Here is a 15908-nt window from a genome sequence, read left to right as displayed (position 1 = left end):
GATGGACCGAAACAAAAGTTTCGCGGATCGTCGTCAGAAATGTCAAAAACAGCTGAATTTGACAGTCTAGGGGCTCAGCATATAAATTAATGTGCAAATCTGTAATCGATGTAATCTATTTTGTACAACTTTTGTATAATAACCCCTCGTAGAAACATCGCATGATAAGGTACACGTAAAATTAAGATTTGCTGTTCATATTGACTGGTTTGCTGAATATGATACACCGCGCGGCCTTTGTAATGTTCCAAACGCGCATTTGCACGAAATTCCACGCGGCAAATCCTCTTGGAAAGGAACAGCCGCACTTGAGGAAACGCCCAGAAACGCCGCAATGTTATCTTCCATAAGAATGGAGTAAAAGGGGAGCAAAAACGCGGCTGTTCCTTTCCTCTGGAATTTGCCGCGTGTACTTTTGGGCAAATGCGCTAATATTGTGGGTTTAGCACAATAATACAGTAGACGTTCGATAAGTGCAACATGTTTACGTTTCACTTACCGAATGAAATTCGATAACTGCAACAACTGACAGACGTCAAAGAACTGTCAGCTGCTGCAGAATGCAGTCAATGTGCATAAGTAAAACATCGCACTGCAACAGAAGTGCATGCGAAAAACATCGCATCGCTGTTGACATTTCGTTTTGACGGATAGCGGTGCGATAACTGCAAAATTGTTGCACTTAGCGGACTTGCAGTTAAAAAGCATTGCAGTTAAAGCGTTTGCACCGAGCGAACGTCTACTGTACAATAATGTAAATTGGCTTCTTTAGCGGTGTTGAGATAATTCCATATTCTGAATCTGCATGCAAAACTGAGCCGAAATCCAAATTTTCATGATTTTTGGTGCCCGGGAACCTATTTAAAAATCAATTTGAAGTTTGTATGGGAGCGACTTTTGAATCACCCCTCGTCGCATTTTGTACTGGGTGGAGCTGTCAAACAGTTACCCAGCTGTCAAAAGGTGATTTCAAAAAATCTCTTTGATATTGATTTTAGGTACCAAATGAAAGTTCTAAAAATCTGAAAAAAATCATAGTGGCTCAGAAAAAGGTGCTCTTTTGTATAAAATCATAAAATCGATACATTTTTCTTAATTTAAAAACCCAATAGATGTAATCACGTTCAAATGTATGCGTGCCTTTTTTGTAGATGTAGTTGTGAAACTGCGAGGAAAATATTTGCACTCTTGCCCCGGACGTTAGTTTTGTCATTATTTACCCGTTTTACCAGGTTTTACCCAATTCGATTGGGTAATATTTGCATATGCAATCTGAATAGCCTTTCAATCGGCGTGCACTTTTGTGAGAGGAAAAATTTGCGCTAGTGTTCGTGTGTTGAAATGTCACTTATCTCTATTGATTTCCGAAAAAACTTCATTTACTTCCCGTATAAAAACTAACCATAGGGTGTTTGGTGAAAACCATTCCTGCACCATACAGTGAACCAGCTACAATATAGTGTATTGTAATGAAATGGTTCGCTATACTATACGTATAGTAAACGTTCGGTCGGTGCAAACGCTTTAACTGCTGTAACGAACGCGAATCAATCAATTTGCATTTCAAACTCAAGTTGTCATTTTCCTTAAGTTATACAGCGCACCGCATGGCATATTGTTAGTTGCAATATGCGCATAGTTGATAATTCTCTGCTACCCAAGACAATTACGTCATAAACTAATCTTCTACGAAGGACCAAGAAAGAGACCCATAAATTGTAATGAAAATAGTGACGCACCGATAGTGGCGGCGATAACAAAGTAGAGATAATAAGAAAGGGACCCAAAAGATAATGAGTCAAATCAGGTAGAATGTATTGTACATTCATTCATATATATAAGGCTTAGCATTAGTAATAAAGTTAGTTCTAGACCACAGTTCTACAGTGTATGTTTTCTACATCCGAAAACCGTAAAGCTCCGGCGTCACATTTTGGTGGCTCCAGAGAGGAAAGTACTCGCGACGTTGTGTTGAAATTGTGCAGTGATACCGGCGCGCGGAGATCAACTAGAATAAGTGGAAAGGACTCCGACAATATAAAAAGTTGTCGTAATAAATAGCTACAGTGATTGATTTTGTAACGTGGTTTACTGTCGCCAGGAGTGCAGTCTGAGTGTTGTGCATTGTCACAAAATTTAACTGTTACAAATCTTGAGCCAATAGTGGCAAACATTCGAAAGTTGTGAATAGATATTCACGAATCGTGTCTAAAATACCTTGTGTGTTGAATATTAAAACCCAGAGTGGTAATTCAAGTGAAACTAGGACATTGGACATTTTTGAAAATAGTGAAACTGCAGTGTGTGAATTAACAAAAAGGTTTGGAAATACCTTTAGAAGCTGTCATCAGAAGTGAACGCGCAGATCCGGCAAAAGGAAACAGAGAAGCAAAGTAGCAGCAAACAACCAGGTGAGAGTAAAGTGAACATTTGCGATGGCAAAATCAAAAGCTATGTTCCAATTCGTGGAAAATAAGAACGGAAACTGCCGTTTATGCAAGGAAGCTGACACCAAGGATAATATGGTGTCTTGTGACGATTGTGATAGGTGGTTCCACCTTAGTTGTGTGCACCTTAAGCATACGCCGTCACAAGAAGAGCGATTCCTTTGCGCCAAATGCGAATATCTGGAAATCGAACGAGCGACATTATTGGACGTAAAAGTGAAGTTTGATTTAGCGAACCAGCTAAATGAATCGCTGAAAATTCAACAAGATGTGGCAAACAGACGTCAGTCTGAAGGTTCTTTAAATGCGACGAGGCAAGCATTAATCAAGCTTCCAAAATTTAGTGGAGAGGCTCGTGAATGGCCGAAATTCAAAAGCATTTTTAAGGACACATCTGCCGAAGGTAGATTTACCAATCTCGAAAATTTATCAAGATTGGAAGAAGCTCTGTATGGCCAAGCTGCCAAGAGCGTGTCAAATTTGATGATAGGGGCTGCTAATGTTCCTAGAATAATGCAACGGCTTGAAGAAATTTATGGGAGACCGGAGGCTATTTATCAGCAATTATTGAACGAGCTGATAAAAACATTGAATCAACCCAAACTCCATACTATCGATATTGCTAACGCATTGGACGATTTGGTTGTGACAATGGAAACATTGGCCAAGCCAGAATTCCTTCATGATTATCGGTTAATTACTGACATAGTATCAAAGCTACCATTTAGTATGCAGATAACATGGACAGAAGCGCTTCAAAGAAATGTCAGTCAGCCAACTCTCCATGATTTGAATAAGTGGCTGCAAACTCACGCAACGACATTACGGAGATTAGCACCACCTACAAGAAAGGAACAAAAGCCCAGAATCAATATTCATAACAATCCTTCAAAAATGCAGTGCAACATTTGTAAGCATGAGCATCAAACGTTCAAGTGCAACATATTGAAAAACCTCAATGTTGAGCAAAGGCAACAACGAATTCAACAATTGAAACTGTGTTTTTCTTGCCTGAACAAAGGACACGGTAGTAAGTTTTGCAGAAGCAAGCGAGAATGCAAAATAGACGGTTGCAAGGGAATGCACAATCGTTTATTGCATAAAGCAGCCGTCGAGAAACCCAAGGAAAATCAAAATCTGGAGAAGGACAAAACTAACAATAATCATCATGGAAGTCGAAAATCAACGGTATATTATCAAATAGTACCAGTAACGTTGCAGAATGGAAACCTCTCTTTGGAAACATTCGCTTTCCTTGATCCCGGCTCGTCATTAAGCCTTTTGGATCAATCGGTAGCGGATAAACTTGGGCTCCATGGACGGTCAGAACCACTGGAATTAACCTGGACGCAGAACGTTTCAAAGGAATCACCTAGCCGAAGAGTACAGCTGTGGATACGCGGACATGGAGGAAAAACTTATTCAATGAAGGATGTCAGGACCATCGAGGACATTGAACTTCCAACGCAAACATTGGATATTAAACACATGAAGAAGGAGTTCACTTATTTAGCTGATGTTCCAGTTCAGGGATACGTCAACGCCAAGCCCACGATTTTAATTGGTATGGAGCACGCTCATTTGTTGTTGACGACCGACAGAAGGATAAGTGACGAGAACTCGCCGATGGCAGCGCGTACCAAACTAGGATGGTTGATTTTCGGTAAGGTATATAGAGGTGAGCCTTCATATTCTTTTTGCATTAGAGAGCATGAAAGTACAGATTTAAGAGCAATTTTTGAAAATTATTGTTCTACTGAAAACTTTGGAGTCAACGTCGTTAATAAATTACCAAAATCAGCAGAAGTAGAAAGAGCTGAATCAATTATTAAAAATACAATTAAATATGAAAACGGACATTACTCAATAGGATTATTGTGGAAAACTGAAAGCATGAGTTTCCCTCCAAGTTTTAATAATGCTTTCAAACGTTTGGAAATATTGGAGAAGACATTAGCTAGGAAACCAGAGCTAAGAAAATGGGCAATTGAGTCATTTGAAGGATTTGTTAAAAAGGGTTATGCCCGTAAGCTTAGCCCACGTGAGCTACTACAGGAACATCCAAACACCTATTATTTGCCTCATTTTATTGTGACAAATAAAAACAAAGTCCCACCTAAATCAAGAATTGTTTTTGATGCAGCTGCAGCAGTAGAAGGAGTATCTTTTAACTCAGCACTGCTTTCCGGTCCTGACACAGTAAAATCTTTGTTCGGTGTTTTGCTAAGATTCAGAGAGTTCAAAATCGCTGTTACAGGGGATATACAAGAAATGTTTCAGCAAATAAAAATTGTTATGGAAGATCAGCCTGCACAAAGATACCTTTGGAGACAATGTGAGGCCGATAGGGATCCGAGCGTATATGTGATGGAATCAATGATTTTTGGATCAACGTGTTCTCCTGCTTGTGCTCAAGCAGTGAAAAATTATAATGCACAGCTTTTTAAGGATGATTTTCCAAAGGCTTCTGAGGCTTCTGAAAATAACTTTTATGTTGATGATTATTTGGATAGCTTTGATGAAATTAAAGAAGCATCTGAAGTTGTTCAGGGTGTTATAAATATTCAACAGTATGCTGGATTTCATCTAAGAAATTTTATTACAAATTCGCAACAGCTTGCCAACGTTATTCCTTCAGAAAGACTTCATGTTTCAGAAATAAAATGGTTCGAGAATAAAGAAATACCAACTGATAAAGTATTGGGTATCTATTGGAATACAACAACTGATTTGATCGAATTTCAATTAAAACTTGATCGATTGGAATTCACAAGGTTGATTACAAAGAGAGAAACTCTCTCGTTTGTAATGAGTATTTACGATCCCTTAGGGTTAATTTCGAACTTCACAATTCATGGTAGAATTCTTTTACAAAAATGGCATAAAGAATCTTCTGATTGGGATAGCCAGTTACCAGATAGTTTATCAAATTTTTGGAACTCTTGGATAGATATGCTTAAACTTGTCACCCATTTTAAGATTCCAAGATGTATGACCTTGAAAAATGCATTGTTTTATGAGTTGCATATGTTCGGAGATGCTTCGGAAAATGCTTTTGCTGCCGTTGTGTATCTGAGAAGTGTTACTGCAAATGGCACTGATGTGAATATAGTATCAGCAAAGGCAAGAGTTTCACCGAATAAAATGTTATCCATACCACGTTTAGAGTTGCAAGCAGCAATATTAGGGATAAGATTGTTGAATACCGTAAAGAAAGAATTAAGAATTTCGATTTCAAAATGCGTCATGTGGTCAGACAGTCAAACTGTCCTAGCCTGGATTAATAGTCAGCATAGGCGGTATAAGCAATTCGTAGCTCATCGAGTTGCTGAAATCTTAGAAACAACTTCAATGGATCAATGGAGATATATAAAATCATCATTAAACCCTGCTGATGAAGGTACGAAAATTAAAAAGGGAGCATCATTATGGCTCAATGGACCATCGTTTTTAAGAAAATCAGAAAGTTATTGGCCAAACTGGACAGTAAGTATGGAAACTGATGAAGAGCTGAGAAACTATGTAAACATTCATCAAAGAATACATCCTTACTCTTTTATTCAGGACGATTATTTTTCGGACTGGTGGCGTTTGGTTAAGCGAACTCTAATAATAAAAAAGTTTACCGATTGGATTAAAAATAAAACAGATTTTGATCGTAGCACTAATTATGATGATGTAAAATGGGTTGAAAACGCGATATTCAAAAAAGCTCAATGGGATTGTTTCGCAGAGGAAGTAACATTACTGAAAGAAGGTAAAGAAATTGAAAAATCCAGCAACTTACGAAAATTGAGTCCAATGCTTGATAATCATGGAGTACTCAGAGCAAGAGGAAGATTGGAACACGCAAGAAGCATACCCGAATCAGCAAGAAAGCCAATTATATTACCATATGAACATAATATTTCTTTTTTAATTGTAAAGACATATCATGAACGGTATTTGCATCAGAATGACAATGTCGTGATTGCAGCTATTCTTCAAAAGTTTTGGATTATTAAACAAAGGTCACTTTTGAAAAAGGTCAAGAAATATTGCCAAGAATGCATTATTGCTAACGCAAAACCAGTACCACCCATGATGGCACCCTTACCAGATTATCGGACCGAATCTTTCTTGTATCCATTTACGCATACTGGAGTGGATTACTTTGGTCCATTTGAAGTTGCAGTAAAACGATCAAGAGAAAAACGTTGGGGTGTGATTTTTACATGTATGTCTAGTAGAGCAGTTCACATCGAAATGGCTGAGAAATTAGATACAGATTCTTTTATTGTCTGTTTGCGTAATTTTCAAAACAGAAGAGGAAAAATTAAGCACCTTTACAGCGATAATGGCACCAACTTTGTTGGAGCTGACAATGAATTAAAAGAACTAATTGTGAATATTGATAAAAGAATGAGAAACGGTGATGCGGCAGCATTAGCCTTAAAATGGACATTCAATCCTCCCGCGGCATCCCATTTCGGCGGAGTATGGGAGAGGCTTATTAAAATCATAAAGTTATCGCTATATAAAATGCTGAAGCAGTATGGTAGTCGTTTACCACGACCAGCAATTTTAAGATCTGCTCTGATCCAAGTAGAATTTATTTTAAACTCTCGTCCATTAACACACATACCAGTAGAAGATATCGACGACGAAATAATGACACCATTTCATATTCTAATTGGTCGTGCTGGAGAATATGTACCACCTTATGATCCAACTGCAATTCACTTAGAAAAACATCATTGGAAAAAGGTTCAAAACTATGGGAAATATTTTTGGGATCGGTGGACGAAAGAGTACCTTCCATTATTGTTGAAACGAAATAAATGGACTAATCAAATTGAACCTATTAAGGTTGACGATATTGTTGTAATAACTGATGATAAGGCACCTCCTGGAACATGGCTGAAAGGTCGAGTAATCAGTGTTAGAATGGCTAAAGATGGACAAGTAAGATCTGCTGAAATTAAAACATCTAAAGGTATTTATGAAAGACCAGCCGTCAAAGTGGCAGTTTTAGATGTTCGGAAAATTCAAAAGCCAAAGCCATCTTTAGAAACAAATGATGATTTATTTCAACAAACTCAAAACTTTCAAGGAAGTCATGACACAATTCCACTTTCAGAACCGAAGAAACTAGATTCACCAGATTTAATCCCGAATCAAGATGATCATGAAGAAATGTGCAATCTACGTTCGAATAAAACCATAAGAACAAAAAATCCTAGTAACTTCATATCGTTTATGTTGCTTGTATACATGTTTACATTAATCTTTGGTTTCGAAACTAGAGGATTGATAGCATTTGATTGTGCCAACCCAGAGGTAAACCAAACAATGAAACAGAAGAAACAGAAATGAACCTGTATAGAGGAAATGTGTATCCAAAATTCAACACAAATGTCTAGTCCTAAGTAAAAAGACAATATTAATATCATTTCATATAATAAGTAATAAATCGCTTATCGACAATTATTATTGTAAATCTAGTAGATTTACGGGGTCCGGAATGTAACGAACGCGAATCAATCAATTTGCATTTCAAACTCAAGTTGTCATTTTCCTTAAGTTATACAGCGCACCGCATGGCATATTGTTAGTTGCAATATGCGCATAGTTGATAATTCTCTGCTACCCAAGACAATTACGTCATAAACTAATCTTCTACGAAGGACCAAGAAAGAGACCCATAAATTGTAATGAAAATAGTGACGCACCGATAGTGGCGGCGATAACAAAGTAGAGATAATAAGAAAGGGACCCAAAAGATAATGAGTCAAATCAGGTAGAATGTATTGTACATTCATTCATATATATAAGGCTTAGCATTAGTAATAAAGTTAGTTCTAGACCACAGTTCTACAGTGTATGTTTTCTACATCCGAAAACCGTAAAGCTCCGGCGTCACAACTGCAATAATGCTTTTTAACTGCAAGTCCGCTAACTGCAACAATTTTGCAGTTATCGCACCGCTATCCGTCAAAACGAAATGTTAACAGCGATGCGATGTTTTTCGCATGCACTTTTGTTGCAGTGCGATGTTTTACTTATGCACATTGACTGCATTCTGCAGCAACTGACAGTTCTTTGACGTCTGTCAGTTGTTGCAGTTATCGAATTTCATTCGGTAAGTGAAACGTAAACATGTTGCAGTTATCGAACGTCTACTGTACTTTTGTATGGCGCGTAAGATCTCATAAAAAAATATTTAAAAAGTGAGCCAAATATGAGCTTTTTTTTTTCAATCAAACTTTTTTACACTTAGACGCTAGATTGCATCGCAACCTAGCGATTTATGACCAACAAGTGCAACCATACTTGCATCTTGTCACTTTAATTTGAAGAAGAGAGAATCGATGAAGAGAACTCGCTCATGTTACTTTCGCCCTTATTTAAACTCAATCTAGATTTATTCGAATATTTTTCTGCGTGCGGTTGTGTTAGATCCACCTAGTAATCCTACATTATAGAGATCTGCGGAAGCGGCAATTGTAAGCCAATCGAGCAGAAAGAACTGTCAAAGTGTGAGCCAAATGAACAGGCTGATCGTTCGTAAGAAGGCGTCGATTGAACGGTATTGCAATCCGAACTAAATAAATTAAAATTATTTATTTTTAATATCGAGAAATTGACGGTATACAGTAGACGTTCGCTCGGTGCAAACGCTTTAACTGCAATGCTTTTTAACTGCAAGTCCGCTAAGTGCAACAATTTTGCAGTTATCGCACCGCTATCCGTCAAAACGAAATGTCAACAGCGATGCGATGTTTTTCGCATGCACTTCTGTTGCAGTGCGATGTTTTACTTATGCACATTGACTGCATTCTGCAGCAGCTGACAGTTCTTTGACGTCTGTCAGTTGTTGCAGTTATCGAATTTCATTCGGTAAGTGAAACGTAAACATGTTGCACTTATCGAACGTCTACTGTATGTAAGTTTAGTAAAAAGATAGAATTTAATTAATTCTGCTTTCAAAAGTTCAAGCTTATGACGAAACATTTGTTGCTGTACTTCTCGAAAAAACTTTCATTGCTGCTTCTTGCTTCAGTTCTGCCGATATGTTTAGCTTAACACTTTGCAATAAATTTCAGATTTCATCGATTGCTCCGCTATTTTTTTCAAAATTTAAAAAAAAAATTCTACCATAATTAGAAAATGTAAACAATACAACTTGAACCACTACGAAGTCACGCACAAAGTTTGAACATCTAGCTTTGCAGCAAGTGTTGGCAGCTGATGTAAACAAAATGAACAGCGTTGCCGAATCGACATATCTGGAGCTCGATTTGAATAGGTCGTATGTGCTTTTGTCGATATAAAATTCGATCAGTTTATTTTAGCCATTGTAGCAATGTGGCAGATATTTTGCAAACTTTTAATGATGGAACAGAAAGCCTGTTTTGTGAGGATTCTGCTGTATGTATAAACTTTGCTAAATTACAACGGTTTTCGCTATAATAAGCGAATCCAACTGATCGAATTTTCAATCGACAAAAGCACATACGACCTATTCAAATCGAGCTCCAGATACAGTAGACGTTCGATAACTGCAACATGTTTACGTTTCACTTACCGAATGAAATTCGATAACTGCAACAACTGACATACGTCAAAGAACTGACAGTTGCTGCAGAATGCAGTAAATGTGCATAAGTAAAACATCGCACTGCAACAAAAGTGCAAGCGAAAAACATCGCATCGCTGTTGACATTTTGTTTTGACGGATAGCGGTGCGATAACTGCAAAATTGTTGCACTTAGCGGACTTGCAGTTAAAAAGCATTGCAGTTAAAGCGTTTGCACCGAGCGAACGTCTACTGTATGTAACTTCCGCTTATCTCTATGTAGAGGATTTCTAGATCCACCCTAGTCCTAGAACATCGCATGTCAAAATACGTAAACAAACTCACGTGCATCTCAGATGTAAATATCGGTGCGGTTGCTGCGGTTGCTGTTGCTGTTGTGGCTGTTGTGCGCAGAACGCGTTGTAGCCGTTCGTGATTTGAAATTTATGTGAAATTGTTGCAAAAATGTCACGAATAATCATCAAAAACATCCCGAATGGGGTAGGTAGTAAAATATAGCTAAATTAGGATATTTTTTGTAATGTTTAAATGGGATTTATTGACAGATAACGGAGTCCAAACTGCGAGATCATTTCGGCCAGTGTGGAATCGTGACGGATATTCAACTGAAGTACACGCCGGAGGGCAAATTCCGGAACTTTGGGTTCATCGGGTATGAAACGGAAGATCAAGCCTCGAAAGCGATCAGTCACTTCAACAATACGTTTTTGAGAACATCCAAAATCAGTGTAGCCCCGTGTGCTGCTTTGAACGAAGCGAAGGGTTTGAAAGTGTGGAGTAAGTATAGCAAGAATAAGCAGGACGCGGAGGATGTACAGAAGCCACCAGGAGATGCGAAGGTGAAGGCGGCCAAGAAAAAGGGAGAAACAGCTGAGGATATCTTGCAGAAGCACAAAAATGATCCACTCTTCAAGGAGTTCGTGCAGGTGCAGAATAAGGCTGGCACGGCCGTTTGGGACAATCAGTTACAACAGTCGTCCGGCAGTGAGGATTCCGGCGCTAGCGAGGATGAATCTAAGTCCGCAGAAGAACAGTCTGAAGTCAAGAAAGAGTCGGGTGGTGAGAAAAAGAAGGAACTTAAATTGACCAACCTTTTCGTGGCCAAAATTCACAATATTCCGTCGAAGACCAAACGTCAAGATTTGCTCAAGTTCTTCAAACCGGTAAAACCGTTCTCCATTCGGATACCACCGAAGCAGAAAGGATTTGCTTACGTGGGATATAAAACCGAAGGCGAACTGAAGAAAGCTCTGCTCAAGGACAAAAGTTTCCTTGGTGGGAAGCAGGTCAAAGTGGTAGATTTTACTGCCAAGGATCGCCTTCGGTCCGAGGAGGAAAAAAGTCAACTCAGCAAAAAGGAGAACCCCAAATGGATCCGCCAGAAGGAATCGGTTTGCAGCGAGAGTATCGTCGAAACGGGGAAACTGTTCTTCCGGAATTTGGCCTACTCGGTGAAGGAGGAGGACTTGAAGCAACTGTTCGAAAAGTATGGCCCGGTGGCGGAGGTTGACCTGCCGATCGATACCAATACGAGGAAATTGAAGGTAATTATTGTTGAGTAAGTCTTTTAGAAGTATGAATTTTGCCATAAATCGCGTTAAAAAGTTTCCATAATATCTTCAGAGATTTCACTCATATATATGTATTTCAAAATAAATTAAGTCCCAAAATTGTAGCTAATTTCTTTTCTTCAAATAATCAACAGATTCCTAATTCTTTATTTCCACACTTTTCAGGGTTTCGGAACGGTCACATTCCTTATGCCTGAACATGCTGTCCAGGCATACAGTGAACTGAATGGCACTTTCTTCCACGGGCGCATGTTTCATCTACTACCGGCCAAAGTGGACGAGAGCAAGCAAGATCTGGACGAGGATGAATCCAACTTGAACTACAAACAGAAGAAGGAGTTAAAACTTAAGAAAACGGCTCAATCTTCGCACAACTGGAACACACTGTTCATGGGGGAAAACGCCATTGCCGAGGTGGTCGCCAAAAAGTACGGCAAAACGAAGGAAGAAGTGTTGAGCACCGAAGGAGGAACCACCAGCGCTGCGGTGAGGTTGGCTCTCGGCGAAACTGAAATCGTTTCTGAAATGCGACAGTTTTTGGTGGACAACGGTATCCATTTGGACGCGTTCAATGGTGTTCCCAAGGCCAGGTCCAACTCGATCATTATTGCTAAAAATTTGCCGGCCGGTACGGAGATTGACGAACTGAAGCAGCGCTTCGATAAGTTTGGTTTGCTGGGACGAGTGGTGCTTCCTCCGAGCGGCGTGTCGGGTATGTACAAGATTGTTTTTCGTTCCTCGCGTATTCCGCATAATTTGTGCATGCAATTAGTCGGCAGTGCTTTGACTACCGTCGGCACCTCAAACTTATATTTCAACCTTACCTCCGGACAGCATACTGATTGTATCCTTTCTTTTAGCGGTTATCGAGTTCTTGGACCCCAGTGAAGCCAAGAAGGCATTCAAAAAGTTGGCATATTCTCGCATCAAGTCACTTCCACTCTATCTTGAGTGGGCTCCAGATAACATATTTGCCAAACCAGGCAAATCGGAAAAGAAGGATACCGAAGCGGAAAGCATAAAGGTCAAGAAGCCAAAAGCACCCCAAACTGATGAACTGGATGATGCCGAACCAGCAGCCCCCGAACCAACGGAACCTGAAAAAGATGAATATGCTGATCTATCGCCAGAGGAAGGGACCACCTTGTTCCTCAAAAACCTCAGCTTCCAAACCAACGAGGACAGTATCCGTGAAACGTTCAGAAACATGGGCCCAATCCATTCGATGCAGGTAGTACGCCGAAAAGATGGAGGCAAAAACGAAAGCCGTGGGTACGGCTTCATTCAGTTCAAACTGCGTAAATCGGCAGACGCAGCGTTGAAAAATCTCCACTCAGTTCACCTTGATGGAAGAATAGTGGAACTTTCCCGAAGCGATAGGACCCTTAATACCGAGGTTGCTTCAAATGCTAGGAAGACAAATAAAATGAAGAAGCAGACCGGCACGAAGATCTTTGTGAGAAACGTTCCGTTCCAAGCGAACGCCAAGGAAATTCGAGACTTGTTCAAGTGAGTATTCTTCTTCCTACTTTTCAACTAATACCAAATATAAATGGTCTCCTTTATATTTATATGTTTATACGTATTTTACAGGGTTTTCGGAGAGCTCAAATCGGTACGCCTGCCGAGGAAGATGGTATCCAGTGCAGACGAAAGCCATCGAGGATTCTGTTTTGTGGACTTCGTTACCGAAAACGATGCCAAACAGGCGTTTGAAGCGCTGTGCCAAAGTACCCATTTGTACGGCCGAAGACTGGTGCTGGAGTGGGCGGAAGCTGATGACGGTGTCGAGGAACTGCGTAAGCGGACGGCGGAGAAATTCGCCGGAACCAGTGGATCGAGTGATGCCAAACGAAGTCGTAAGGGTGTTTTCGATTCATCGCAAATTGGTGCGCATGATTCGGGTCGAGCGGATGACATGGAAGGCGGTGACGACGATGATGACGAAGAAGAAGGCGGTTTTTGATTTTCAATAAAGTTTGTTAACTTTTATGTGGCTGTTCTCAGTAAATTCGAAAGCACCTGCGAAATTTATTAGTTTTCAACCATTCAAGCTACAATTTCAAGTCAATGCCGCCTCTCGTGCTCTCTGCGCTGCACGCCTTCTTAAGCCAATCGAATCCGAGGCAAACGGTTGTGCTACTTCTCCCCGAATGTCGTTTCCCCGAACGCCGTTTTCCCTAAAGCCGTTTGCCCGAATAAGTACGTTTCCCCATTTTTTTTTTCATTTGATGTTCCATCAACAAATTATTAGATACTAAATAGTCATTGGATATTTTTAAGCCTAGGCCGCTTTTATTAACTTATTTCTGAAGTATTTGTTACCATTACAGCTAACACTTAGTCATAGGCATCTTCCTTCCTACAAAGATGGCTGTTCTTTTGAGTTCTTTGGGAACTGTTAACATTATAGTTGATACTGATTCACTAAAAATGTTCCTTAAGCTTTTGTTAACCCTTCAGCGCGCGCGCTGTTGTAAAAAGTACAACACTACCAAAAAACCTCGCTTTTCGTACACAGCGTGAGCGCGGTGCAGTTTCGGTTGCTCGTTGGCGCGCGTCCTGGAAGGTTAACATCGCAGCTAATATAGCTTCACTAGAAATTTCCCTTCTTTTAATGAAAGCGACTCTTACAAGTTTTAATGCTTCTTCTTCTTCTTCTTCTTCTTCTTCTTCTTCTTCTTCTTCTTCTTCTTCTTCTTCTTCTTCTTTATGGCTCTACGTCCCCACTGGGACTTGGCCTACCTCTCTTCAACTTAGTGTTCTTTTAGCACTTCTACAGTTATTAATTGAAGGGCTTCCTTTGCCTGCCATTGCATGAATTTGTACATTGTGTGGCAAATTGAACCCCTATCCAGCTGATCGTGAATCATCTCGTAATTGGACGACCGGGCCGCCGGCAAAGCCATCTGTAAATAACCACTGTGCGTCGTGCTCCTGTCAGGGTTTTTAGATGAATCGACGCAATCGGTGGATGAAGAATGCAGTTCAAATTTATCTAATTTGACACCCTCCACGGAGGAAGTTGCAGACAATCCAGCATCGCCTGGTAATATACCACTAATTTTAAGCAATATTGTTCAACTTAACGAATTACCAACAACTTTTTCAAAAACAAATGCTTTTGAGATTCTAGTTTATTGTCAGAATTTCAATCGCATGAGAAGCGCAAAAAAAGTAAACGAAATTCACAAACAAATCTTGAGTTCATCCTTCTCGGTTGTTTTGGGTACTGAAACCAGTTGGAATGATAGCGTTAAAAGTGAAGAAGTTTTTGGTAATGATTTTAATGTTTTTAGAGATGATCGAGATTTAACTCTTACCCAAAGAATGTCTGGTGGCGGTGTTTTAGTTGCTATATCCACAAAATTTAACTCTGAGCTGATTGTTTCTACTAAATTTAAAGAATTCGATCACGTTTGGGTTAAAGCAGAAATCGCCGGCGAAACTCATGTTTTTGCATCGGTATATTTTCCACCTGATCAAGCTTGCAAATCATCATATGAATTGTTCTTCCATACTGCTGAAGAAATTATTTCACGATTTCCTCCGGAAATCAGGGTTCATATTTACGGAGATTTTAATCAACGCGATGCAGATTTCATATGTGACTCTGAAAACGAAAGTATTTTACTTCCTGTTGTAGGTGAAAATGAAACGCTGCAGTTGATTTTCGAAAAAACTGCTTGTTTAGGTTTGAACCAAATCAATCATGTAAAAAATCAGCAGAATCGATTTTTAGACTTTTTATTGACCAATATTCTTGAGGACTTCTGTGTGGAAGAAGCTTCCTCTCCATTATGGAAAAATGAGGTGTTCCACACCGCCATAGAGTACTCCGTATTTGTCCATATGAATGAAAACTCAAATAACTGTGACTATGAGGAAGTCTATGATTATAATAAAGCCAATTATGACAACATTAGATTTAAACTTAATAGAACCAATTGGCAATCTGTTTTAAAAGGTCAAGATATAGAATATGCTGTTGAGGTATTTTATAGCATTTTGGTGGAAATAATTCATTCGGAAGTTCCATTGAAGAGAAAACGACGAAATCATGGTTCTAAAAATCCAATCTGGTTCAACAGGCATATTATTAACATGAAGAATCGGAAACAGAAGGCTCATAAAGTTTATCGACGACACAAAAATCAAGAAAACCTAGAAAAGTATTTATTCATTTGCAACCAACTCAATCTAGCCATTTCCACTGCACTTGAAGAATATAACAGAAAAACCGAAAATGAAATAAAATCGTGCCCCAAAAATTTCTTTAGTTATGCTAAAACTAAGTTAAAGTCAAGCAAT

General features: G+C 39.3%; 1 protein-coding gene across 1 annotated transcript; it reads left to right on the top strand.

The window, feature by feature from the left end:
• The first annotated feature begins 10355 nt into the window (after positions 1-10355).
• On the top strand, positions 10356-13589 carry LOC109431342 (probable RNA-binding protein 19). Its single transcript, XM_029861941.2, has 5 exons — positions 10356-10506; positions 10572-11570; positions 11763-12309; positions 12458-13106; positions 13191-13589. The coding sequence occupies exons 1-5, from the start codon at positions 10471-10473 to the stop codon at positions 13561-13563; spliced, it is 2604 nt and encodes an 867-aa protein (XP_029717801.2). The 5' UTR covers positions 10356-10470; the 3' UTR covers positions 13564-13589.
• The last annotated feature ends 2319 nt before the right edge of the window (positions 13590-15908 follow it).

This window comes from Aedes albopictus, chromosome 1 (assembly GCF_035046485.1).
Source record: "Aedes albopictus strain Foshan chromosome 1, AalbF5, whole genome shotgun sequence".
Classification (NCBI taxonomy): domain Eukaryota; kingdom Metazoa; phylum Arthropoda; class Insecta; order Diptera; family Culicidae; genus Aedes; species Aedes albopictus.
Note: the sequence above shows the minus strand (reverse complement) of the source record. Positions and strands in the feature narration are given on the sequence as shown.